Below are 26476 nucleotides of genomic sequence, written 5' to 3'. Positions count from 1 at the left end.
TAAAAAAAAAGTAAGAAAGGAAAAATAGTTGTATCTGGGAGAAGTTAGGGAGAGGACTGGGGTATAGATGGATCAAAATACATTATATGCATGTATAAAATTCTCAAAGAATAAAGAAACATTTTAAGTTGATAATGATGAGATATGATAGACACTGATTTACATTCAGAATTTTAGATGCACCAAGATAGGAAAGATGTTGTCTTCAAGGCTTCCAAATACAACTAGCCAAAACACTAAGAATGTAACATTTACATAATTCCTGATTGTGTCATGATTCTTCTTGCTGTGGGTAGTTTATTGTATATATGTGTAATAATATCAATGTATATGTAAAAAATACTTCTGCTTTTCCTCTCTCCTCTTCCCCAGTGCTGGGATCAAAGGCATGTACCGTAACTGGACTTTTACTACTTGTGGGTTCTTCTTTTTCCCTCTCTTTATGCCCCCCAACCTTGTTTCACCCCCTATCATTAGTTAGGAGAGAAAGGAGGATAGAGGGGAGAGAGAGATGCTTGAATCTAGTTTCTTTCTTCTTTTTTCTTTGAGGATGACTACTAACAAACCACAACCACCCATCCCACCTAGCGAGGCTCTAGCATTTATACACCCTCTGAAAAGTTCCCAGAATTCCAAATAGCACACAACTGCAGAAAAGATCTGCAGCTGGTAAAACCACGCCTCTGCTAGAGCAGGAAGTAACTCATAGTCAGCTGCCGCACAGAGTCCAAAGCAGCCCCACAGCCCCACACCTGGGAGGAAAGCAAAAGTACATTCTTATAATATTTCTGTATTTGTTTTGTTTTGTTTTTGTTTTTTCGAGACAGGGTTTCTCTGTGTGGCCTTGGCTGTCCTGAGCTGGCTTTGTAGATCAGGTAGCCTCAAGTTCACAGAGATCTGCCTGCCTCTGCCTCTGCCTCCCAGAGTGCTGGGATTACAGGCATGTGCCACCTAGTCTGGTTCTGTGTGTGCGTGTGCATGTACGTGTGTGTGTGTGTGTGTGTGTGTGCGCGCATGTGTGTTTAAGAAACCCAAACTTTAAGAATTCTCACTCCAATGCATTCTTAAGGCTGTATTTTTATTTCCTAATTCTTTTTTATTTTATATTTTTCTTTGATGTTGTTTAAGACAAGTTCTCACTATATAGACCAGGCTGCCTCAAACTCAACAGAGATCAGCCTGCCTCTGTATCCTGACCGTTACAATTAAAGGCATGTGTCAGCCACTATGCCTGGCTAAATTTTAATTTTCAATTAGCTTACAGAGTTGTAAGACAGAGTTCCAGGAAATCCAGGGCTGTTACACAGAGAATAAATTATAGCATCTCAGGTCTAAATTCTTGCTTGTCTGCTCTGTGGAAATGTTTAGCTTTGACAGTAGAGGGCACTAGAGAGACACTGCAGGAGGTTGTGCCTTTTGCTCACTTTCTTACCGCCCAGGCTTCCACACCAAGAGGGGCTTCTCTGTGGCCAGATAGCTGGATGTGGGCAGCCTCTCCAGAGCCTGCCTCGTGGTCGAGAGAGCTCCTCTATTGAGCAGTCGATGAAGCTGGCTCTTCAGCGATGGCAGCTTCTCTGAGCCTGGCCTAGCCTATTAAAAGCAGCTCTATAATCAAGCGCCAGATCTCCAGCAAGTCCGGAGAGAGAGGGGTTTCCAGCAACTTCCACTAGCGAAGCACATCAGAAACTTCTTTGCTAGTTCACCAAGCCATGTTCTTTCCAAGATCTGGCCCGCTATGTAGGGGGCCTCCTTCTCAAGCTGGCTCAGACCTACGGAGTGACTGCTGCTGCTTTTTCTTGACAGGGTTTCTCTCTGGCTGTCCTGGAACCAGCTCTATAGACCACGCTGGCCTTGGAGCGCCACCATTTGCCTGCTCACAATGACTGTTTCTTACTGTCTGCCATTCCTCAGCAATTTGGAGGTCCCTTTTGTCTTTCATAAAGTCAAAGCATTGCGGGAGCGGGTGCAGGAGCTGAGCCAGGGCAAGCGAGATTCCCTGCATATGTCCCCTGAATACAGGAAAGGGGCTGGACCGTGGCTTGTGTGGGAGAAAAGACCGAGGTGGAGGAATGGCCTGCATCTTGTAGATTTGGGCCTTACAGAAATGAATGAATGGTCAAGAGAAAAACGTCTCAAGCCAAACACAGCTTGGCATGGAGGGCGAGGACATTTAAAAGTCCATCAGTGGCCCAAACTCCAACAGTAAATGCCTGCTGGGATCCACTCCAGACCAACTGAATCAGACAGAACCTCTGGGTGGGGGGAGGGGCTGACTGTCACAAGCTGCCCTCGAGACTGACTCCATTCCGAGGCTTGCCACTATCGCACCCCATTCTCTCTCCTTCTTCCGTTCCCCACCCCCTCTCCACTTTTGCTGGTTCTCCTGGAAATGGCTGAGTGAAGATGGCAGTGGGGGGGACATAGCAATCTTAAACATATCACAGCACAGACGCCCCAAACACACACGAAGCAAAGACGATTAGAATAAGTGAGTTTTGCCACATTGCCACATCCATGAGCAAGATGCTTTATATCAATTGTTACACGTTTGCCACGAATCATCCATAAAAGATGACAGGTCCATCTACAGCTGCACAGCAAAGGAGATTTCGAAGTAAATTTAACAAAAAAATCAAAACCTGACACTGAAAACTACAGCCATGGAAAAGAACTCAAGACACAAGCGGGGAAAAATAGCCATATTTCAAACTGAAGGCTTTAACTGTCAAAATGGCAGTATCTGGGCACTCGCCATGCACACACAGACTCAATGCAGTTCCCATCAAAATCCCAGCTGCTGCTTTTCCGGGAATGGGCAAGCTGATCCTAAAATTCATACAGAAAATTCATACAGAAACCCAAGGCACCCAAAATAAACAAAACAATCTTGGAAAAGAACAAGCCATGTGCAGCAGCAAACATAAGTAGGTCCAGCTCCTCTGGACCTGAGCGGGGTGGGGGGTTGGGGGTTAAGCGGGTGAGAGGGGTGGGGGGTGACGATGGGAGGCTGAGCGGGGTAGGGGGATGGGGGGGTGAGAGGGGTGGGGGGTGACGATGGGAGGCTGGGGCTTGGAGCTTAGCCTGAGACATAGAATGAAACAAAAGGCCCCCCATCTCAAAACAAGAAAGAAAAGGACCACATTTAAAGCTGACTGCGAAGCTACGGTACTCAAGTCCACTGTGCTTGAATAACCATGGCATAAAAATCAACAACTTAAAACTCACACAATAAGATGGTGTCACAGAGCAGCAACATTTGAGAGTCCAGGGGAAAAAAAACTTTAACACATATGGCCATGGATTTAATTTTTTAAAAAAATTATTGCTTTTAAAAATTGCAGGGGGAGTGTATGTTGTGTGTGTGTAGTTGTTAGAGTGGGTGAATGCTTGTGTGTCTGCATGTGCATGTGAACAGAACATTGGTTGACAATGGATGTCTTTTGTCTTTCCTCCATTTTCCTCACTTTTTTTTTTTTTTTTTTTGAGATGGGCCTCAAGGTGGAGAGAGATTGAGAAGGAGACACACCACTAGCCTCTGGCCCCTATAGGCACTCACATGTACCTGCACAAAAAAAAATCCAGTGGACAACCCTCAAGGAATGATACCCAGAGTTCTTTTCTAGCTTCCACAGATGTACACACACACACACACACACACACACACACACACACACACAGACTTGGGCATGATGGTCCACGATGCCATTAATCCCAGCACTCAGGATACAGAAGTAGGCAGATCTCTGTGAGTGTGAGGTCAGCCAAAACTACACAGTGAGACTACCTCAAAGAAAAGAATATATATACCAATCATTTATCTAGAGATTCACAGGCCCATAGAGATATAAATGTGTACACGTGTTTCTTAGGTATTAGATGGATTGGGCTAACCCAGTCAATGAATTTAGATAGGTGATGCACGACATGAAGTAAACAAAAGAGTCGATCGAGTGCCCCTACAGAGCTTGGAGCATTATTGTTGGCCCCATTTTACAGGCAGGACATCTGGGCTCTACAAATTGTTCAAGCCATACAGGGAGTACAAGACGGAAGCCAGACTCCAACCCAGGAAGTTAATAGCAGAGCTGGGGCTGTGTTAAGGCGACATGACTCCGCTCCTGGGAACATGTGTCTCTGTTCTAAGATGCAGGCAGGATGGCAAGCAAGCACTGCTAAGAATCTTTCCACAAGGCTGCTCTCTCTTGCTGGCGCGCCAGCGTACTGCTCAGCAGAAAGCCCTTAGCATTTGGGTGCCTACCATCTGTTTAATAGACGTCGTAGAAGTCTTGGTTGCTGCGATTTCTGGAGTGAAATTCAGGACAAAGCAATCTCTTTGCAAATACTCAGGCAGCCACTCTCCTTCAGGGAAGAGATAAAGTGACAAGTGTCTGACAATGTGAACATTCAGCTGGGGATGATCAGATCGACGGCTTTGTGACACAGTCCCTCCCTGATGGAAAAGCAATCTTCGAAAATCTGTAACAACATTTAACTGTATACAGCTTTCCCCCTCCTGCTAGCGTTCAGGACTACAATGAGGGTAAAGCTAATTCTTCACCATTAAGCCCAAAATAGTGGACTTTTATTTCTTAGACATTTCTGTGCTTTCATATAAATGCAAAGCTTTATTTGTTTGACCTTCATTTTTGTCTGCCTATCAAATGAACACCAGGCCCCAAATCTTATTTTGGACTGTTATCTGTGAACTAGATTCCCAGATGTGAAATAACCCCCACTCAAGAGGTATGAACATTTTTAAAGCTGCTGATTGGCACTGCCAAACCTTTGCAAAAAGATTGAACCAATTTACACTCCCACCAGCAGTGCACGAGAATATATTTAAATGCAAATCCTAAAAGTCAGAGTGTCTCTTTCTTAGGTATTTCGTTTTAAAAAAAATTTTTTTTTTAACGCTAAGCAAAAGCTGACCTAGGGTTTTATAAAAGGAAAATCTGGCATAAAAGTGGAACACAGTTAAAACAGCGTAGGGGGAGAAAAAAAAGCTTTCAAAGACCCAAGCAAGCCGATAAAAATGTTAAGGCGCCATGGCAAGAAGCCGAACTCCAAAGGGTCCATTAACAGTTTGGCTTACGTTGGGATGGCAACCGCCAAGAATGTTGGGCGTGGTCAATGTACCAAATTCTAGTTTATGAAAAACAGAATATTAATACTTGACTTTGTTCTAAGGACGACTTAAGATGTCTAACGCCAGGATCCATAGTAGTAGTATTGTCTGTAAAATGAAGCCAGTGGGAAGGACACACATACCGGGGGCCCCTTTGCTCCGGGAACGGGACACCAGGCCTGCGCAATCTGACAACACCCCTACCAAGTGGGCACAATGATGGCAGGGGCTGAGGACCGGGAGGCAAGGGACGCCCAGACTCGGTGGCTAGCACGGTGCTTCCACAAATGCAAGGGGTGCAGGCACTTGCGGTGAGGCCAACTCCTCTAATCACGTCCCGGCCCGTCCAGGACCTGGAGTCTCCTACGACTCCCTCTCAAAATCCTCTCCTACCCGCCGCACCGGGAGCCCCACCCCGGAGCCCGCCACTTCATCCTCACTTGGGTCCTCCCCCTTCTTTCCAGCCCACCTCAGTTAGCCCCCTACTCTCTCGGCCTCGGGCGCTCGGCTCCATTCGGCTCTGCTCGGAACTCCCCGCCCCCTCGGCGACTGCAGCCAATCAGCGCGCAGCCCCGCCCCTCGCGGCCGTTCCAGGCGGGCCGGCCGAGCGCAGGCCGAGCCGGGCTGAGGGCGGCGCCGCGGGCGGGGGCGATGGGGCCTGGCTGCCGGGTGGCGGCGGCGGCGGCGGCGGCGGCGGCAGCGGGGTTCGCCTAGGAGCGGGGGGCGCAGGAAGGCGAGGGGCGAGCGGGCACTGCGGCCCGCCCGGGATGGGTCAAGCCCGGCCTGGCGGGGCTGAGCGGGAGCCGAGGGAGGCACGCGGGCCCGGCCTGCGGGCTGGGCGGCCCGGGGGCTGAGGTAGAGGTGGGCGCGGAGGAAGGGGCCGGGCGAGGCGGTGGGAGGAGCGGCGAGGGGGCGGAGGCTGGGCGACGAGAGAGCGGCGCCTGGCCCGAGGCGGCGGCGCCGGAGCAGGCTGAGGCGGCGGCCGGGACGAGCGCCCTGAGGTGGCGGCCGCGGCCCCATGGGCGGGTGCGTGGGCGCCCAGCACGACTCCTCGGGCAGCCTCAACGAGAACTCTGACGGCACCGGAGGTAGGTGGCGCCAGGGGGCGGCCGCGGCCCCCCATTGTTCGCGGCGGCGGCGGCCACCTGTCCCGACACCGCGCCCCTTTGTGGTTCCTGCTCTGCGGCGGCCCCGCCACGCGCTTCGTGCCCCACGCGGGGGGCCACGGGCCTAGACCTGCCAGGGGGCACTCCACCGGGGAGAATTACTCGGCGGCAGGATGGCGGCCCGTGGGGCCGGGGAGGGGCGGCAGCCCGGACTGCCCCCGACGGGCCCCGCCGCACCCCCAAGCCCTTCCCGCGTCGGCGGAGTTGGCGGGGCTCAGCTTTCCCGAGTTTCGGATGACAGCTGCCCCGGTTGGTTCTGGTTTCTAGAGCTGGGCTAGGGAAGTCTCAAGTGGCCGTGGGCAGTGTTTTAAGGAGGAGGAGGGGGTGGGAAGAGGATCGGCCCGAGGAAAACGTGGCTCTCTGCTGCTGCCAGGGGCGTTAGCCCAGTGTGCCGTCGGGGCGCACTAGTCAAATTCCGATGTGTCTTACGTAAAAGGAAAACGTGCAGGATAAAAGTACCCCAGTCTAAGTGCTTTGAGTAAAAGTTTTCCAACGCGGCTCGCACTTCTCGGTTGTCGTAACCGTGATGAGAGGTCTCTTAATTCCATTCTTAGTAGTTGGAACAGTAAGATTAATTCTACTTTTAATTGACCCTGAAGGCGCCGAGCCCACTCGTTATATAGAATGTAGAAGTTAGAACGTTGAAGAAAAGAGCCACCACCGGGCAATGGCAAAGATAACTTGATTTGATTCGAACCTTATATTGGATGCCTTCAAATCGGGTGCAGATCTTTAAGTTGTTTAGTTGCTTGGTAATAGGTGGGGGGGTCACAGCTTTTCGCACCTTACACCAGGATCCTGCCCTGTCGCTTAAGCTCTGCCCTTAAATTCTGTGCACCCATCTTTTGTACTAGAAATTTCCCGTTTTAGGTGATGTTTAGCCATGTCACTTCACGAAAATCTCTGACACTAAATGCTGAACAAATAGAGAATTCAGTGAAGGTGGCCTTGAAAAAGTAGCCCATGGAAATGTACTCCTTTGTAGTGCATTTCATGTCACAGACCGTTTATTTGGTGAGGTCCTCTGTAACAACAAAACCCAAGCATAGAAAGGGTGTGATGAAAAACACTGGGCTAAGGGCAGATGGTGGGGTAGGTGATCTTTAGTTACGTAGTCTAGTACTTACTAGCATTCAGTTTAACTTTCACATATGCTAACATGATAACATTCCTCTATTCTGTAATGAGATTGAACCAATTTAACCCTGTTGGTAGTGCAGCTTAGGATCCAATCACATTACTAACATGGACTGTTAGATGAATGAAACCCTAGCTTTAGATAATTAATGCCAGTGGCGTCCAGTTAGTTAGCTATAGTATTGGTTTCTTTCATTGCTTAAATTTTCTGGACCATAAACTGGTATGTTTTTCTAAAGAAAAGTATTTATTTATTTATTTATTTATTTATTTATGGGAGTATCAGCCATGCGTGGGTGGTACATGCCTTTAATCTCAGCAGAGACAGGTGAATCTGTGAGTTTGAGGCCAGCCTGGTCAAAGATTGAGTTCCAGGACAGCCAGGGCACTGTGACACAGAGAAATTCTGTCTCAAAAAACGAAACAAGAGTTACAAAGAAGGGAGTACCTCCTTTTTCTCCTGGGGAAAGAACATGGGAAAGCCCTGGTGTAGCCAGCAGAAGAAAAGGGTCTGTGGAGAATAAAAGAATTCTTTCTGGAATTTAATTTTGGAATCCTTTATTCTCCATTACTGTCATGAGAGGTAAGAGCTGACAGTGGAGCCCGGGATGCTGGTGCTGGAGGATCTTAAGTCCCAGGCCGGTCCTGGCTGCATAGCAAAACCTTAGCACCCAAACCCAACAGACTGTTACTTTGCTATGCGTTTCAGGTTACCATGATAGCAGTTCTCTTTTCTTGTCTGTTTGAAAGGGAATGGCTTTTTCCTAAGAGTGTTGGCAAAGATCTTAGCTTTTCAAACATTAGCAGCTTTAATCGGGTTATTGAGTTTTATAACATTCTTATTAACATGAAGTAAGGATGTAATGCAGCTTCAGTTAACATTCGTAGTGCTGTGTGAGCACCATCATTTTAGAATGGCTCCAGCCTTTCCAAAAGTCCACTAATTCATAATAAATATGATTTAAAATAATTTCCTTTTGCTTCTGGATCCAAATATTTACTATGAGTAGAAAATTATCCAAAAAGCCTTATTAGGTAGATTACTTTTGTGAAGGGATTTGGAGAACTCTTAGAAAACATAACACTATAGAGATAGCTTAATTCTCACACTGGAATTTGTCTTATTGTGTGAGTCATTCATATCTGTACTTCTTCCCCTGGTCTACCTTGTCTAGAACTCAGGTTGGAGGGTTAGTTTTAAACAAGACGGGTCTATTACAGGCTTAAGGTTATCTAATAGTGTTTTCCAAACTGTCCTTCTCCTTGAGTCTTCCTTGGTTGTGGGGGGGTGTTTTGTTTTGGGTTTTGGTTTTTGGCTTTTTGAGACAAGGTTCCGCTGTGTAGCCCTAGCTGTCCTGGGCTCACTTTGAAGACCAGGCTGGCCTCGAACTCATGGAGATCGCCTACCTCTGCCTCCTGGAATGCTGGGATTGCAGATGTGTGCCACCATAGCCAGTTTGTGACTTTATTTCCCCTTTAATATAACATATTCTCTAGGTTTTCTTTTTAATGATGCCAGTGTGAAGCTGGACTTGGTACTTAACACCAGTAGGTAGGTAGAGGGGTGTGTGTGTGTGTGTGTGTGTGTGTGTGTGTACGTGTACACACCCACATACAGCCTTCCCCTATATTAGTCCCAGGGATTGAACTCAGGAGTCTTTACTCTAGCCCCTTTATGATTTTTTGAAATAAATATTTATGGAGACTACCATTACAACTAATTGAATACATCCAGTGTGCTTATTTTCTTAGTTCATCTCCTCAGTGAACTCTTGAGTGACACCCCAAGAGAACTGGTCCTGCTGTCTGCAGGTTCTTAGGTTCTCAAGAAGCCAGTCAATGCTGGACGTGTGCTGGTTTTATCATTACTTCAGAATGTCTCTGCATCATGGAGTCTTTCAGATACCCATTTATAGCAGCCTTACAGACACCTACTCAGTGAGTAGCAGTGACTTTAAAATAATGAAATCTACCGTTTATATGGTATTTATTATATAACAAGGCCTGTGCTAAGGGATTAATAGAGGCCATGTCAGTCAGCTCTGTATTGTAAGTGAAGATTGAAGCCTGAAGAAATTAAATGATGTCCTGTAGCTTATAACAGCGGTGAGAATCTTTTATTCAGGACTAAAACTAAAGTGCCTCCCTTATTTTTCTTTTTTTCTTTAAGGAAATCAGCATATAATATACCACATAAAATGTGGTATTAGCCCTTTTTTGTTGTTGTTTGTTATTGTTACTCAAGACAAGGTCTTTCTGTGTAGCCCTGGCTGTCCTAAAACTTACTCTGGAAACCAGACTGGCCTCAGATTCAGAGATGTGCCTGCCTCTGCCTCCTGGGTGTTGGGATTAGCATGCCATGGCACCTGGGTAACCATTTTTAGTGCAGTTACAGTGTTATATAGCCATCATCACTATCTATAGCCACAGTATTTTCAGATAATAGTCTCTCTCCTCTCTCTTTTCAACCTCTGATAACTAATAATGTACATTGGGGTGGGCGTTCCAGACAGGGTTTCTCTGTGTAGCCTTGGATGACCTTGACTCACCTTGTAGACCTGGCTGGCCCTGAACTCAAAGAGATCTGACTGCCTCTGCCTCCCTGAGTGCTGGGATTACAGGCATGTGCCACCATGCCCTCCTATGTACTCTTTTTTTTTTTTTTAAACTATAGCTTTTCGTAATGTGTTCAGGATGTTTCCATATAAATGCAATCTCATAATATTTTTCCTTTGTGGTTTATTTCACTTAGCATAATCTCTCCTGGGCTCATCTTGTAGCAAATGTCAGTATTTACTCCTTTTTATGATCGAATAATATTCTATTGTATGTACACATTTTCTCTCTAGCCATTTGTTGGTTTGTGTTTGAGTTGTTTCTACACTTTGGTGCAAATAATACATTTGTGAACTTCAGTTGTATAGATAACTATTTTTATTTCTTTTTAAAAGAATACCTAGAAGTAGAAGTACTTGGGGATTATGACAATTCTATTATCTTTTCGAGGACCTGCCAGACTTTCTTTAATAGAGGCTGTGCTGTTTTACTCCTACCTGGTCTTTCTGCATTCTCTCCTTCTTCACCAGCACTTGCTATTTTCCATTTTTAAGAATATTACAACTCTAGAGGTTTGTGAGATGCTATGTCCTTGAGGTTTGGTTTGACTTTCTGGATGAGTTCTGTTATTTATTATCTTTTTATGTACTTAATGGCCATTTATATAGTTTGTGGAAAATATCTATTCAAGTCCTTTGCCTCTGTGATGCTGGAATCTTTATATCAAATACATTTGTGCAAATTTTAATAAAGTCTAATTTATTTTCTCTTACTGTCTATGCTTCTACTTTTGAGTTTTAAATATACTTATATAGCTATCCCTTGATAATGAATAAATACATAGTTCTATAATCAGTAATTCATTAGTCCATCAAGGAACACTTTATCTTCTCAGTTAGGAATAGGAAACTCTGAGGTTTACTTCCTTTGATCTGGAAGATTATTAGCACTTTAGTCTTTTCTATAAACTCACGTGAACTTTTTTTCCCTCAGTGCAAATCAGGGCCTTGCACATATGAAGCTCTGTCACTGAGCTACATCTCAACACTTGCCATTTTGAGACAGGGTCTTGTTATGTAGTCCAGGCTGGATTCTTCTGCTTTAACCTTCTGAATGTTGGGGTGGGAGGAGTATGCTACACTCTTCCTGGATCCACTACAGCTTTTTTAAAAAAATATTTATTTTTATTTGGCATGTTGTGTGTGTGTGCGCGCGCGCGCGTGCTTTGCATGTGTGCCTGCTTCTGGCAAAGGCCAGAAAAGGGCTACAGGTGGAATTAACTTGCCAGGTAGCTTAACTATTGAGCTCTCCAACTCCACTTCAGCTTCTTTATCAGGAGATGATTTTTGGGGGATCAACAAAGGCATTGGTCCAAAAAAGGGATCATAATCCTTTTAGGGAAGTATAATATGCACACATGAGACAACTGCAGTGCAGTATAGGCAATAATGTAACTGTCCTGTAACCACATGTGCTGTGGGAATAGCAAGGAAACAAAGTGATCTCAGCAGCATGGGGCTAGGAAGAGAAGCTGTTTAAGTGGTCAGAAGCTGGGTGTGGTAGCACAGGCCTGTAATCCCAGCGCTCCAGTAGAGGGAGGAGATTAGGAGTTCAAGTTTATCCTTATCTGTGTAGCTAGTTTGAGTCTATTGTAGGCTACATGAGACCCTGTCTCAAAAACAAAACAAAACAAAAAATCAACAATATTCAGAATATGGAAGAAGCTAGTTTTCAAAACATGTTCTAGGCCAGGCACCATGGTGCACTCCTTTAATCCCAACACTTGGGAGGCAGAGGCAGGCCAGCTTCTGTGATTTTTGAGGACAGCCAGAGCTACACACTGAAAAACCCTGTCTTGGGGGGCAAAATGTGTGTGTGCTCACAGGTGCCTGTAGAGGTGTTGGATCTCTTTGGAGCTAGAGTTTCAGGTGTTTGGGATGTGCCTGATGTGGGTGTCAGGACTCAAACTTAAGTTATCTGGAAGAGCAGTGTGTTCTTCTAACCACTGGGCCATCCTCGGCTCTGGTGGCAGCACATGCTGTTCTAGCACTTGGGACATGAGGAAAGGAGAATCAGGACTTCGAGGTCATTTCCAGCTATATAGCAAGTTTAAGACCAGCTTGGGCTTCAGTGAGAGTCTGGCTTAAAAAAATAAAAGGCGGCCGGGCTGGGGAGGTTGGGGGTGGTGGCTGGAGAGGTTTCTCAGTGCTTAAAAGCACTGGTAGCTCTTCCAATTCTCAGCATCCACGTGGCAGCTCATACCCATCTGTAATTCCTGGGCTTCTGACACCCTCACACAGACATACATGTAGGCAGAACAGTGAACATAAAATAAAAATAAATCTTATATTAAAAACAAAAAAACAAGCCGGACATGGTGGCACATGCCTTTAATCCCAGCACTCCGGAGGCAGAGGCAACTGGATCACTGTGAATTCAAGGCCAGCCTGGTCTACAAAGTGAGTCGACAGCCAACACTACACAAAGAAACCCTGTGTCGAAAAACCAAAACAAACAAACAAAAATACCAAAAGGACATGCATACACTGGAAGAGAGAACATCCCAATTGGAGGAATAGTTGGGATCCAATGCTGAAAGGGATTTTCTTTATTTAAGTTCTTTTTAGGCAGGGTTTCCCTGAGCCAATGCTGTATGTATGTATGCCTTTTTTGGGGGGTTGTTGTTGTTTGTTTTGAGACAGGGTTTCTGTGTGTGGTCCTGGTTGTCCTAGAACTCACTCTGTAGATGAGGCTGGCCTCGAACTCAAAGATCCACCTGCCTCTGCCTCCTAAGTACCGGTCTTAAAGGTGTGTGCCACCACCACCTGGTTTAAGAACCTCTTAATAGAAGTTCTAGTCTGGGAGTGGTAAGTGTGTGTGTTCCCAACTTGGTTTGGCTTGTTTTGTTTTTGTTTCAATAGATCCCTTCTTTATGGAGGAATTTTTAGTAGAATCTTGGTTTTCCTGCTGTAATTAAAGCTTTCACAGCTAGTTCTAACAGCACTTTGCTCAGGCAGTATTTAATGAAAATGATTATTAAGTGCTAATCACTACTAATAAACTTTTGCATTAATAAATTAGCTATGTGTTTTGAGTTTAGGCAAAGTGAATTATTGCTGAAGAAAGAGCTGGGTTGATTTAGGTTAAGGAATACAGTCAAGCTAGCTGGGCATTATGAGTTCAGTGAAATTTTTTTTTCTTACCACAGACCATCTTTATTTGGTGGGCACCACACCTGATCTTCCTGTCCTCTCACAATCCTTACCATATGTCTGCTTATTGGGCAGTACTAGGCTACCACCAAGTCCTCACGATTGAATTGAGGAACAGTAGGTTGAAAATTTCTAATGCATTTTTACTTAAAGGCGCTTGTATGCTGGCCAAAGCAGTCAGCGTGTGTTATTCTTGCATTAGATACTTGACTTACACTTAGCAAAAAAATCATGTTACTTATTATTATGTGGGTGGATGATGTGTGGAGGTCAGAGGATGGCTTTGTAGAGTCAGCTTTCCTATCTGTATATGAGTTCTGTGAAATGAACTTGGGTCACTAGGCTTGTGCTGTCAGGTGGTGCAGAGCTTCTCCCACTGAGCTTATCTTTCTAGCTCAAGGGCTTTTTGTTTTGTTTTTTAATGTATTGACATTGAGCAGAGGTTAAATATTGCTGAGCTTACATTGGGTGTTGTAATATAAAATACCATATTTTGCATGTGTATAATAAAATTTGTAAAAATTTTTCCACCATAGCTCCCATATTAGAGCTACTTTTGCATTGTTGTGACATAACTTCAAGGAGGAAGGGTTCATTTTGACTCAGGCTTTTAGAGTTTATGGTTGGCTGCTCCATTTCTTTGGGCCTGAGTTGAGAGGAAACATCTTTGTTAATGAGATGGTGTAAAAGAAACTGTTTACCTCATGGCAGACAGGAAGCAGAGAGGAGAAGGGAAGGAACAAGGTAAGTCATGGCAAAGGTGACCTGCTTTCTCCCTCTTGGCCCGATCTCCTGAAGTTTCCCCGCCCTCCCAAAATAGTACCACCAGCTGGGCCCAAGCCTTTAACATAAGCCTATAGGGGACATTGCATATTCCAACCATAACAGCTGCTTTCTGAAATGGAATTTCTGTTAAATTAGACATCTAAGGAAACTGAAGTATTTAACTGCATGAATTTGGCTTGAGTGTGGGATCTTATAAATACTTCCTCAAGACTTGGCTGAGGGATATTTTTGTTTTGTGGTGCTGGAGATTTAAGCCAGGGCTTGTGTACATGGAGTAAGCATTTTCCAGCTGAAGTACTACCCTGTGACTGAATGATGGAGTGATTTGGGGCTTTTCTGATTGAGCGTTCCATTTCTGGAAAATGGTTTGATGACTATGTGTTTATTGTAAACTGGACTTGCTATCTACTAGGATATGCTTCTTTGATGGACTCATATAGCATCCAGGCCTGTGGGCTGTGTCTGGTTTATGTAGCTGTATTCCCTTAACTTAGCATAGGCATTTTATTTCTTAGGGAAGTTAAGATGCTTCTTTCAAGAGCTTATTTCAGACAGGGTCATTGTATGCTGCCCAGGCTGGTATCTAACTCTGTAGGCATATGTGACTATGCCTGGCTTTTCCTGAAACTTTTAAATAAAATAGCAGGTCTCCATATTCTGACTGTGTACTTGAAGCTATCTGTGTAACCAGAGTTGCAAGCAAGACCAGCTCTGAGATAATCAACTAGCTTATGGTTACTGGAGGAGGCATACATTTAAATAATTAAGACTTTAAAAATCTCTACAGCAATGAAAACGTTAGGCAAGTTAAAAGAATAGCAGGGAGCAGGGTCAGAAAGCTGCAAAACAGAGATGGTATAAGAAGTTTGTTTTTAATGCCAGACATGGTGGCACATACCTTTGATCCTAGCATTTAAGAGGCAGAGAGACTGGTGGATCTCGTAGAGTTTGAAGGCAACCAGCGCTACATAGTGAGACCCTGTCTCAAAAAGAAAAAAGGGGGGAAAAAAGGAAAGATTTTTGTTTGTTTTGTCTTTCAAGGAGTTTCCATGAGTGGCAGAATGGTATTCTCTGTGCAGATGAGACTGGCCTAGGGAAAGAATTAGGCATTTTAGAGTTCAGAGTATGTGAGGAGAGAGGTAAAATACAAAGTTCTTGTTTTCTGGACAGGGTCTGCTGCTGCACTTGGAACTAGCTGACTTGGCTAGCCAGCAAGCCCTGGGGATCCTCTTGTTTCCATCTGCCCAGGGCTGGGATTATAGACATGGCTGCTGCCCTTGGATTTTTTTTTACATGCCTTTTGGGTTTTAACTTAGGTCCTCATGCTTGAACATCATGTGTTTTACTGACTAAGCCATCTTTCCAGTCACATTTTTGCTTGCTGTCTGCCACCTAGATTAGACAAATTATAAATTGTATTTCTTTTTTGGGAGTACAGGGGTCTCATTGTCCATACCTGGCCTGGTTGTGACTTGATGTGTTGTTGAGGATAACCTTGATCTTCTAATCCTCCTGTCTCTGTCTCCTGACTGTTGGTGCCCCACCACATTCAGTTTCATACTGTTCTGGGGATAAAGCTCAGGTCTGTGAGCATGCTAAGCAAGTACTCTACTGAGACACATCCTCGCCTCTTTGTATTTCCATTAGATGATGTGCCTTTTTTCCTTTCCTTTAATGATATGAAAGTAAGCGAGGCATTATACATTCCCACCATGCACCTCTAAAAAATAAAGTTTCTGCCATGGTACTATGATCATGCCTAAAACTTGGAACTATTTATCCTTCCATGTTTACCAAGATGTAGTCTGTAATTAGAGTCCCCACTTTCTCTCCAAATATCTTTATATAACTTTTACCCCCAAAACTGAATTCTGTTGGTATTTAGGCATTACAAAAGATTTTCTCCTAAGTCTTTTTAAATCTAGAAGCACCCCTTTTCCTCTCTTTGGCATTGACTTTTTAAAGAGTCGTACAGACGGATCACTAGAGTCTAGGATTGTCTATGACCCTGGGTTTTTATTTTCTTGTGCTCTAGTCTCTGTGGTTTTCCTAAAGCTAGAAATTAGGTAGGTCTGATTTTGATAAGGGATTGTTAATAATTAATATTATTAATGAGTAATAAAAACTAGAAATTAGGTAGACCTAATTTTAACAAGATGGTAATAACGTACCCAGGCTACAGTGGGTTGACACTCTCCCCATTTTCTCTACTGTCTTCAGTATTAGCATAATTTGCATTATTGACCAAGTCTCTAAGCCCTTATCTGTCATCCTCACAATTTCCATTCACTGCTTCCCAGTGGTGCCCTTACTCCAAATAATCTGTTGTGGTTATTTTTTAATATTATGGCACTTCTCTTAAAATGTAAGCTGCACTTGACAGAGAGTTTAGTTCTATATGCTTGAGGCTCCAGTACATTTGTGGCACACATCTTTATTTTCTTATAATGGGGTTGGAAAGAAAGTACTAGTGCCTAACTCAAAGACCTTACTAGCCTCTAGAACAGGCACTTTGTTTTATAGGACCACATAATGTGATGAAGACCCTTGAGTGAATCCACTTAACCCTCCTTTCATTATGACCTTAAGTGACTTCCCAGCTCCTTAGTTCTTAACATGTTGGATAATATCAGTAAATTAAAACAAATTTCTTTAGCAGTGATCTTTCTTTTTAGGTGTTAAATGCCGGGCTCAGCATTTAATTTCCCTTTGTCTTAGTTTTTTTGTTTTATGTTTTGGTTTTTGGTTTTTCAAGACAGGGTTTCTCTATGTAGCTGGCCTCAAACTCACAGCGATCCACCTGTCTCTGCCTCCAAGTGCTGGGATTAAAGACATGTAACACCACACCCGGTTTTCTTTTTGTTTTTAGATTTTATTTGTTTATTTTATGTACATGAGTGCTCTATTTGCATATACACCTGCATGCCAGAAGAGGACATTAGAGGGTATGGATGGTTGTGAGCCACCATGTGATTGCCGGGATTTGAACTCAGGACCTTTGGAAGAATAAGACTGTGCTCTTAAGCACTGAGCCATCTTTCCAGCCCTTATCCTAGTTTTATTATTTTATTTATTTATTTTGGTTTTTCGAGACAGAGTTTCTCTGTGTAGCCTTGACTGTTGTGATCCGCCTGCCTCTGTCTCCCAAGTGCTGGCCTTATCCTAGTTTTACAGTCAGTAAATTGAGATTTATTCAACAGTTGAAGTGGATGCCACAGATCATACAGCATCTTGTTTTTCCTAAGCACTGTTTGTTTTCTTGCAATGTTGGTATGGACATAGACTGAACAGATGCATCTGAGCTTGCAGTGGCATTTGATGGAACCTAATACTCAAGTGCTGTGTTAGTTGCACTGCAGTTAGCAGCATGTTCGCAGAGTTCCCTAAGTTCCATGTGTATAGAGGCAAGAGAAGCTTCACGGTCAGTAGTAGAAGCCACTCCACCTCATGATGGCCCTGATGTTTGAAACTGGGCTTTGTGGAGCTTCGTATTACAGCTCTGTTCCAGCACTGGAGAGACAGAGGCAGGCAGACATCTGAAGTTCCAGGACAAACAGGTCTACCAAAAAGAACCCTATCTTTACAAAAAAGGAACAGTTGTGATAGAAAGTATTCCAGGCTATGCTGAGGAATCTCTGCGGAGACTGTGTCTTTTATTCCCTTGAGCTAGTTTTAAAAATCTTATGACATTAAGAAAAAAAATCATATGACATGATCTTAAGGAAAATCTTTACATAATTTAAGTTTTTCTCTACTATGACGTTAGTATAATATGTTGGATGTTGTTATTATATATTAAGAATTTCAGAGTTTCTTAAAATTACTGAAGTAGTAAGACAGTTAAGGGGTTTACTCAATTTAGAGAAACATGCTACCAAATTTGTTTAGATTTTAAGAAGACTGATGTTGAACAAGCAAACAAAAGATAAACATTAAAATTAGCTATGAGTGGCTGTACTAATACAGTCTTTTTACAGATTCTGGAAGCTTTTCACCCCTGCCTCCAGTTCACTTTCCCCAGGCCTTTGACAAGGTACAAGCCTTCAGACAGTCTTTCTCTTCCAGAGCAACTTTGGCTTCATAATGTATTTTCACAAAGTGCAGTTGCTTCATTATTTATGATATGAACTGGAGTGCAACTTGACTGTGAGGCTTACCCTCTTTACCTCTTCCTGGCTTCACTTTTCTCCTCTCAGAGGCAAACTATTCTTTGCCTATAATTGAGGAAAGCTTGTATTATGTTTAACCTCAGGAAGTTCAGACAACTTGTATCTCATGGAAAGTCCTTGATCGATTAGAGGCCTATGACAAGTTTGTCTGTGGCATAGAAAGGAGGAACCAGGCAGGCGGTGGTGGTGCACACCTTTAATCCCAGCACCTGCTGAGGCAGGCAGATTGCTGTGAGTTCAAGGCCAGCCTGGCCTACAAAAATGAGTCTAGGACAGTCAAGGGTGCACAGAGAAACCCTGTCTTGGGGGTGGAGGGGGGAGGAACCAAAGCTAGAAATATAGGTCAGTGGTAGAGTGCTTACCTAACATAGTCTAGACCCTGGGTTCAAATCCCAGCACTGAGGACAGAGAGGATGGGGAGTAGGAACTAGATCAGATGAGAGTATAGAGGTGTCCTGTCTGCTGTGCTTGTCAAAACCCTATCATGGCTTCTGAAGAGTGGATAAAACTTCAGATGAAATGAAGGATGTCAGAGGTGTGTCATGAGAGCTCTACCTTCCAAGTGAGTAAGGAATGGCTTTTTTCTCTCAAGACATTTGTAGTGTTTGTTTGTTTGGTTGGTTGGTTTGGTTTTTTGAGACATGGTTTCTCTGTGTACCCTTGGCTGTCCTGGACTCACATCATAGATCAGGCTGGCCTCGAACTCACAGTGATCTGCCTGCCTCTGCCTCCCAAGTGCTGGGATTAAAGGTGTGCGCCACCACGCCCGGGCAGTTTTGTTTTGTTTTTGTTTTCACTTGAAATAGAAATGATGTGGTGCTTTTTTCCTTTTAGTTTAGTTTTGGTGTTTTTGTTTGTTTGTTTTTATTTTTTAAGACAGTCTTTTATGTAGTAGTCGCTATCCTGGAACTCACTATAAATAAGGCTGGCTCTGAACTCATAGAGATCCTCCTGCCTCTCCTTCAAGACTTCTAGGGTTAAAGGTGCGCCACCACACCCAGCTTGGTACCTTGATTTGTTTTGGTTCGGTTTTGATTTTTGTGACAGGGTTTCACCCAGGCTAGCCTGGAGCTCAAGAGACATTCACTTGCCTATGCCACTAACCACGCCCAGACCATTGTCCTCATTACATTTATTACATTGGGTAGGTATAGTAATGACATTCAGAAGTCAGAGATAGAAAAATTAAAAAATTTTTCGGGGCAAGGGGGGTTTCGAGACAGGGATTCTCTGTGTATCTTTGGCTGTCTTGGCACTTGCTCTGTAGACCAGGCTGGCCTTAAACTCAGAGGGATCCTCCTGCATCAGCTTCCTGAGTGTGGAGACTAAAGGCATATAACACCAAGCCTGGCTGTATTTTTTAAATTACATTTTTTTGAGTTTTTTGAGTTGTGTAGGGTATGCCTGCATGTGTGCATGTGGATATACCCATGTGCCACAGTATATGTGTGGGGATCAGAGGCTTGGTAGAATCTGTCCTTCCTTTCCTCCATGTGATTCCTGGGCACTGGACTCAGGTCATCAGGCTTGGCCACAAATGACTTTACCCATTGAGCCACCCTGCTGTCCTTCCACAATATATTTTAATTGGTTTTAAAAGTACTTATTTGAGGGATACAGTTCAGTTAGTGGAATGCTTACATTACCTAACATGCACAGAACCTTGGGCTTGGCGGTGCATACCTATAATCCCAGTATTCAGGAGGTGAGGACAAGAGGAAACAAGTTCAAGATCATCCTAAGCTATATATCGAGTTTGAACAGCCTGAGCTACATGAGACTTTGTTTTTTTAAAAAAATGTATTTATTTCCTCTTAGAATTCTAGGAGCTGTATGAGGTTAGCACTTTGCCCTATTTATCAGTTTTTCTCAAGTTTGTAGGCTCTAGGATAGCTGCACTGGCTATATAGGTAATGTAGCAGGTGGACAGTTGTGACTTAATTATTATTTGAAAAATGAAAAGCTTTCTACTTGGATTTATTTCATTTGGGTTTTGAAATTATTTTCTTAGCTAGTTCCTTAGTTGTACAAAAGTCCATTATCTTTTAGAGACTCTCCCCACAGTAATTAAGTCTGGGATAAGTTTTCCCATTTGACAAGGAAGCAGTGATCTTATTTGCTTGTTGGGGTCTCTTTGCTTATTTTGTGTTCTGTTTTGTATTATTTTGTCATCCTTAGCAAACCTAGTGATGATTCCACCTGTTTTAGCTATGGACAGAAAGTTAATTATACTTGTACCCACCTAGTTCAGTAGAGCAGTGGACTCTTGTCAGCTGCCTTTCAGCTAACTCTGTGCTTGTGTTAAATGTGGTAGAAATTCAGTCTTCATATGTACCCTATGCTGAGTACATAACAGTTATGAAAGCACTGTTCATAATGCTCAGGCTGGGGATATACCTCAGGTGGTAAAGTGCTCAGCCACTGTGCACAAAGCCCTGGGTTTGATCCTCAGAACCCGAGCACTGTATAAAATTGGACGTGGTAACTAGCACATACTGATAATCCCAACACTAAGGAGCTAGGCCAGAGACTCAGAAGTTCAAGGTCATCCTCAGCCACTTCAGGAGCTAGAAGCCAGCCTGGCGTACCTGAGATACTATCTTCTTCTTCTTTTTTATTTTATTTTTTTAATTCTCTTATATAGGTCACATATTCATAGACATTTTGTGGACACTGAATGTAAATTAACTTAAAGACAGAGTTGGTCTTTTACCTTCTCATTATTTATGAATGCAGTATGGGAATTCAACCATGGCCTCATGTGTGCTTGTCAAATGCTTTACAGAGAGCTACATCCCCTGCCTTTACTTATTTATTTAGGGTTTTTGAGGTAGGATCTTGTTTGTAGTTCAGGACTGTCTCAAAGTCAGGATCTTTATGTGTCCACCTTTCCAACCCCTTATTTAGGCTCTCAAGAACGTATCACCAGGCCTAGCTAGCTCTTTCATTTTAGGTCACATTCTTTCATGTAAATATTTAGAGAATTGTTTTAGGGGACAATATATACAAATAAAACCATGATATAATATTGCTTATGATTCACTAATATTCTAGCTATAACGTACTATATAAGATATTTAGTATCATATGCCACAACTTTTGTTCTTTTACCTTCTAAAATTTCCTTCATTGCCTATGGTGGATACATGTTAAGTGTATCCATAACACACTTGATAGTTTATAAGTAGTAGGTACCTGTTATTTGCTAAGTGAGTGGATTTTACACTGAAGTCATTAAAACAATGATTTTTTTAGTTGCTTTCTAATATAATTAACAAATATGTGAGGTGTACATACTGAATTTTCCCGTGTATTCTCTAGATTTTTTGCAAGAACCCTTGGACTTTAAGAAAGATTGATATTCTATTGCCATTTTATAGGGGGAGGAAACAGAGGCACAAAGAGGTTTTGATCTGAACACAGAGAAACCCTGTTTTGAAAAATCAAACAAACAAATCTTAGTTCAATTTTAATTAAAAAAAAAAAATGGGGCCCAGGTTTGCCTCCAGCTGTGTAAACAAAGATGGCCTCAAACTCCTGCTTTTTCTGCTCCTACCACACCCAAGCACTGTGATGAGGCATGCACCAGTTGGTATGTGCCATTGCATGTAACAGAATGTTGCAGTGAAGAGGAACCTGAGACACTGGCTGCTCAGGGCCCAGAATAAACATCAACTGAGGGGGTACACTCTTGACATGAGTTCCATGTGGGAAGAGTAGCTTCTCGCTCTTCCTCCTCTTCTTCCTTAATCTTTGTCCTCCTCCTTCTTTTCTTCAAGATTTATTATTATTATGTATACAGTGCTCTGCCTGCATGTACACCTGCAGGCCAGAGGAGGGCATCAGATCCCATTATAGATGGTTGTGAGCCACCATGTGTTGCTGAGAATTGAACTCAGGACCTCTGGAGGAGCACTCAGTGCCCTTTACCTCTGAGCCATCTCTCCAGCCCATTGATCTCTTAGTGGAATGAAATAAAGCAAGGCTGGATGGAGCGTTCAGCAGTTAGAGCACTGGATACTCTTGCAGGGAAGCTGGGTTCAGCTCCCAGCACCCAGATGGCAGTTCACAGGGATTCAATACTCTCTTCTGGCCTCCTTGGACACCAGAAATGTCCGTGGTGTACATATAGATATATAGTCAAAACAGTCTTTACATAAAATACAAATAAAAAGTATACATATTTTTTGAGACAGAGTTTCTTTGTGTAACAGTCCTGGCTGTCCTGGACTCACTTTTGTAGACCAGGCTGGCCTCGAACTCACAGCGATCTGCCTGCCTCTGCCCCCTGAGTGCTGGGATTAAAGGCGTGCACCACCACGCCCAGCACAAGTAAATGTTTAAACAAAGTGTTTGAAGCTAGAAGACTTCTACACTGGAACTGTTATTAGGGTGAAAAATGGTATTGGTGTCTGTTTGCTTTCTATGCACTGGTAATACTAAAGGTCCTGGCAAAGTTATGCTATAATGTAAGGCAAATACATAACTGAAAATAAACTTTTCCTATAGTATATGGTCCTCATTCCAAGAAAGAAATGATAGTGACATAACTTGTGCTTTGATGGTGAAAGTAGCCTTTAAAACTTGAGGCAAGGATGAATACTGTTAGATTTAGGGCATTTCACCATTTATCAACATACAGGGGGAGGTAAATTTTCAGATAAAATATTTAGGGGAGAAAATTAGGATGAAGAGCAAAATCCAGTTTCTACAGAGAGTTCTGATTTACAAAATAAGTAGGAAATACAAGATATTTTGCAGGTAATCTCAGAATGCTATATATTATAAAAATTTTATTTTATTCCTGTGTGTATATAATCCATGTGTATGGGCATGTATATGCTACAGTGCTTATGTGGCAGATCAGAGGACAACTTCATGGAGTCAGTTCTTCCACCTTTATATGGGTTCTAGAGATTGAACTTAGATTTTCAAGCTTGCATGGCAAGCACTTCACCAGCTGAACCATCTTGCCAGCCTGAATACATTTTTAATAGGAAAATATTGATTAATTATGTCTTTGCATTTACTCTTGATACAGCCTAAAAGCTTATTGTAATGTTGCTTAAATTAAATCAATACTTGGGAAGATGTTTACACTGAACCACTTATAAAATCATTTTTCCTTTTAGATAAAGAGTAATTGAAGCTTTGGTTCCATATAGATCTAGATATACTATATATGTGTATGTTATATATATGCATCATGCATATGATATATATAAATTATCGGTAACCTCTTTGCCTGCTTAACATGAGAACTTAAGGCTAATGCTTTATTGTCATTGTAGAGATTTATTTATTTATTTATTTATTTATTTATTTATTTTACAGCTTGGATCTGAGACACAAGGCTTTCTGTTTGCTAAGCAAGCATTGTACCATTGCACTTAGAAATCCATTTCAGGACTGACAAGTGAATACAACATCAAGTGAATATATTTATCTATGTTCTTGTTAGAGCTCTAACAGACATTGAAATTCTTCAAACAGAGAAAGTTTCAGATTCAAGAACCTTGCACACTTACAATGCCTATCTTAGGAAACAATTAGAATTTTGTTCCTTGGTGGGCTCAGTACAAGCCACTAACATGTTCCTGGTAGCTGGCAGGTGCTGTCTGGCAGCACTTTGTTTTTAGGTCATTGATAGTTTCCTGGGCCATCCTTAGCATTAAGAAACTGTAAGGTAGAGTAATCTAATTTACTAGTAGTCTAACTTTGGAACTCAGATTGAGTCAATATCATTCAGCTATATGATTTTTTAAAATTCTTAACATTTAATGGGGCTTTTGGGAGTGTGAATCAGTAAAGTGCTTTCCTTGCAAGCATGAGGACCTAAGTCCAGTTGCCAAACATATAAAAACGCTGTCCATGGTGGTGGTTTTTTTTTGTTTGTTTGTTTGTTTTGTTTTGAGACAGGGTCTCTCTGTGTAGCCTTGGCTGGCCTGGACTTACTTTGTAGACCAGACTGGCCTCGAACTCACGAAGACCCGCCTGCCTCTGCCTCCCGAGTGCTGGGATTAAAGGCATGCGCCTCTAGGCCCGGCTGGTGGTGCTTTCTTGTAATCCCAGCGGGAGAGGTGGGCTGCCCACTTTAGCCTAATTGGTTAGCTCCAGAACAAGAGATGAACATGTTCCAGAGTAGAACAACTTCAGTGCACATATTCTAAAAAAGTTTGTTGGACATTTTGTGTGTTGCTTTTTATTTGTTGGGCGTGTTGCTTTTTATTTGTTGGGCACTATTCTAATAGTTTGAAAACATTATTTCATTCACAGCTGTAATCTAGCACTCAAGAGGCTGAGACAAGAGGATTGCCAGCTTGAAATATCAGGAATATAGTTATTATGACTGGATCTATAATATCCCTACAGGCTTATCTAGTTATTACTTACTACCCACTGGGTGGTGCTATTTTAGGGTTTGTGGGGCTTTACTTGCAGAGGTAGATCATAGGGCAGGAGCCTTTTAAGTGTTAGAGCCTGGCCTCCATTTCTTGTGTCTGTTGCTCCTCTTCTTCCTCCTCTTTTTTTTTTTCTGAGACAGGGTTTCCACATTGTTGTCAGGCTAATGTGAAACTTACTATGTAGCCCAGACTAGCCTCTGATTCATGGCTGTCCTCCTGCCTCAACCTTCCAAGTGCTAGAATTACAGGCATGACCACCAGACCCAGATTTGGTTTCTGCACTTTGATGTACAGTGTTATAAGCACTCTCTGCAAGCTCCAGCCTCCGTCCCCATTAGCCACGTGCTTTCTCATGATGGACTGATAGACCTGGAAACTGAACCAAAACAAACCTCTTCTCTTTTAAGTTGCTTCAGTCAGGTATTTTGTCATAGTCACAAGAAAAACAACACAATTATATTAAATACTTGTAACAGTCCTGTGAAATTTGTCTTATTTCTCGTGGTTATGATCCCTACCCAAGTACTTTGTATCTTTAAAGTTGTTTCCAGTCATCTCTCAATAATAAGCTTAAAAAGAAAACTTTCTGGTTCACTAATTTTTAAATGGAAGTTACAGTAAGGCTATCATGAGATTTAGTGGGATGGTAAGGGCTCTCTATTTGCTACTATTTTTTCTGAGAAAACCAAAACTTTATGGCAAGCCACTACTTGCTTACCCAGATGTAACAACTAGAGCAGTAAGGGACATTCCCTCTGGAGCAGTCCTGCTTATTCCTGAAGAGCTCAGGGTGGTTCAGTGACAGCAGGCTCAGCATGTTTGAGGGTAAATGAGACATGAGTTGTCACAGTCTGTCTTCTGTATTTCAGTCTACAGCTTATTCAAAAATCACAAGTCATCTTTTTAGAGAAGATTTACCTATATGTATGCACATGTCAGCCTGTGTGAGTTTATGTGCACTGCATGTGTCCAGGAATCCATGGGGGTCAAAAGAGGGCATTGGTTTTCTCCTTCCATCTTGTAGTTTCTGGGGATCAAAGTCAGGTTATCAGTCTTAGCAGCAAACAGTTGCTGAGCCATCTTACAGCTTCTTATCACTGCTTATTTACTGTTACTGTGCTTTGATTTTCACTCATCTCCATGCTTATTTTACCTATTGTTGCTGTGGTTTAGGGTATGGTCTTGGCTCAAAAGGGTTCCTGTGTTAGGAGTTTAGTCCCAAGTTTGGTGGGACTTTTTAAAAGTTAGTGTACTAAGAGGTCTGTAGTGAGGTTCTACCCTAGAAAAGGAACGTTGGTTTCCCAAACAAATTCTCCAAAGAGTGAATTGTTAGGACCCCTGGCTGTGTACTTGTTATCTGCCTTGTATTCCGGATGATCTCTCTCATGTGCTACTGCTGTTTGACACTTAAGCAATGACACTGGTTCTATGTTTTTGAGTCTCTCAAACTGAACTAAATAAACTTTTCTTTTTAAGGCAGGGTATTATTATGTAACTAAGCTAGCCTGGAACTGTGAAACTAGACTAGCCTTGAACTTGTGGTGATCCTCTCCCTCTGCCTCTTGAGTTGCAATTCCCAGATAAACAAACCTCTTTATAGCCAGGCACAGTGGCACACACCTGTAATCCCAGCACTCCAGAGGCAGGCAGATCTCCATGAATTCAAGGCCAGCATGGTTTACAAAGCGAGTCCAGGGAAACTCTATCTCAAAAAAAACCAACCAATCAACCAAACAGACTTCTTTATAAAGTTAGTTTGCCCCAGGTGTTTTATTATAATGAGTAAATGGATTCATGTAGGTTTATTTTTTTTTTAAGAATTCACCTATTTTTATTAAGTATATAGCTGTTTTCCTGCGCATGAATGTAAGTACATGTATAGACGGCCCTCAGAGGCCAGAAGAGGACGTTGGATTCCCTG

The 26476-nt window shown here is 42.9% G+C and overlaps 1 protein-coding gene across 2 annotated transcripts in view; it reads left to right on the top strand.

Annotated features, from left to right (window-relative positions):
* Positions 1–5766: 5766 nt before the first annotated feature.
* Positions 5767–26476, top strand: part of UBTD2 (ubiquitin domain containing 2) — a 70258-nt gene continuing 49548 nt past the window's right edge. Inside the window, exon 1 of one of the 2 annotated variants that reach the window (XM_084763376.1) lies at positions 5767–6213. In XM_084763376.1, coding sequence (XP_084619502.1) covers positions 6144–6213 — 70 coding nt within the window. In that variant the 5' untranslated portion in view covers positions 5767–6143. Of the gene's footprint in view, positions 6214–8772; positions 9367–26476 lie in introns of those variants that run through there. The other variant, XM_084763378.1, reaches the window with a different exon arrangement.

This window comes from Acomys minous (assembly GCF_964271855.1).
Source record: "Acomys minous genome assembly, chromosome: 16".
In the NCBI taxonomy this organism is placed as follows: Eukaryota; Metazoa; Chordata; class Mammalia; order Rodentia; family Muridae; genus Acomys; species Acomys minous.
This window is presented reverse-complemented; position numbering and strand designations above follow the sequence as displayed.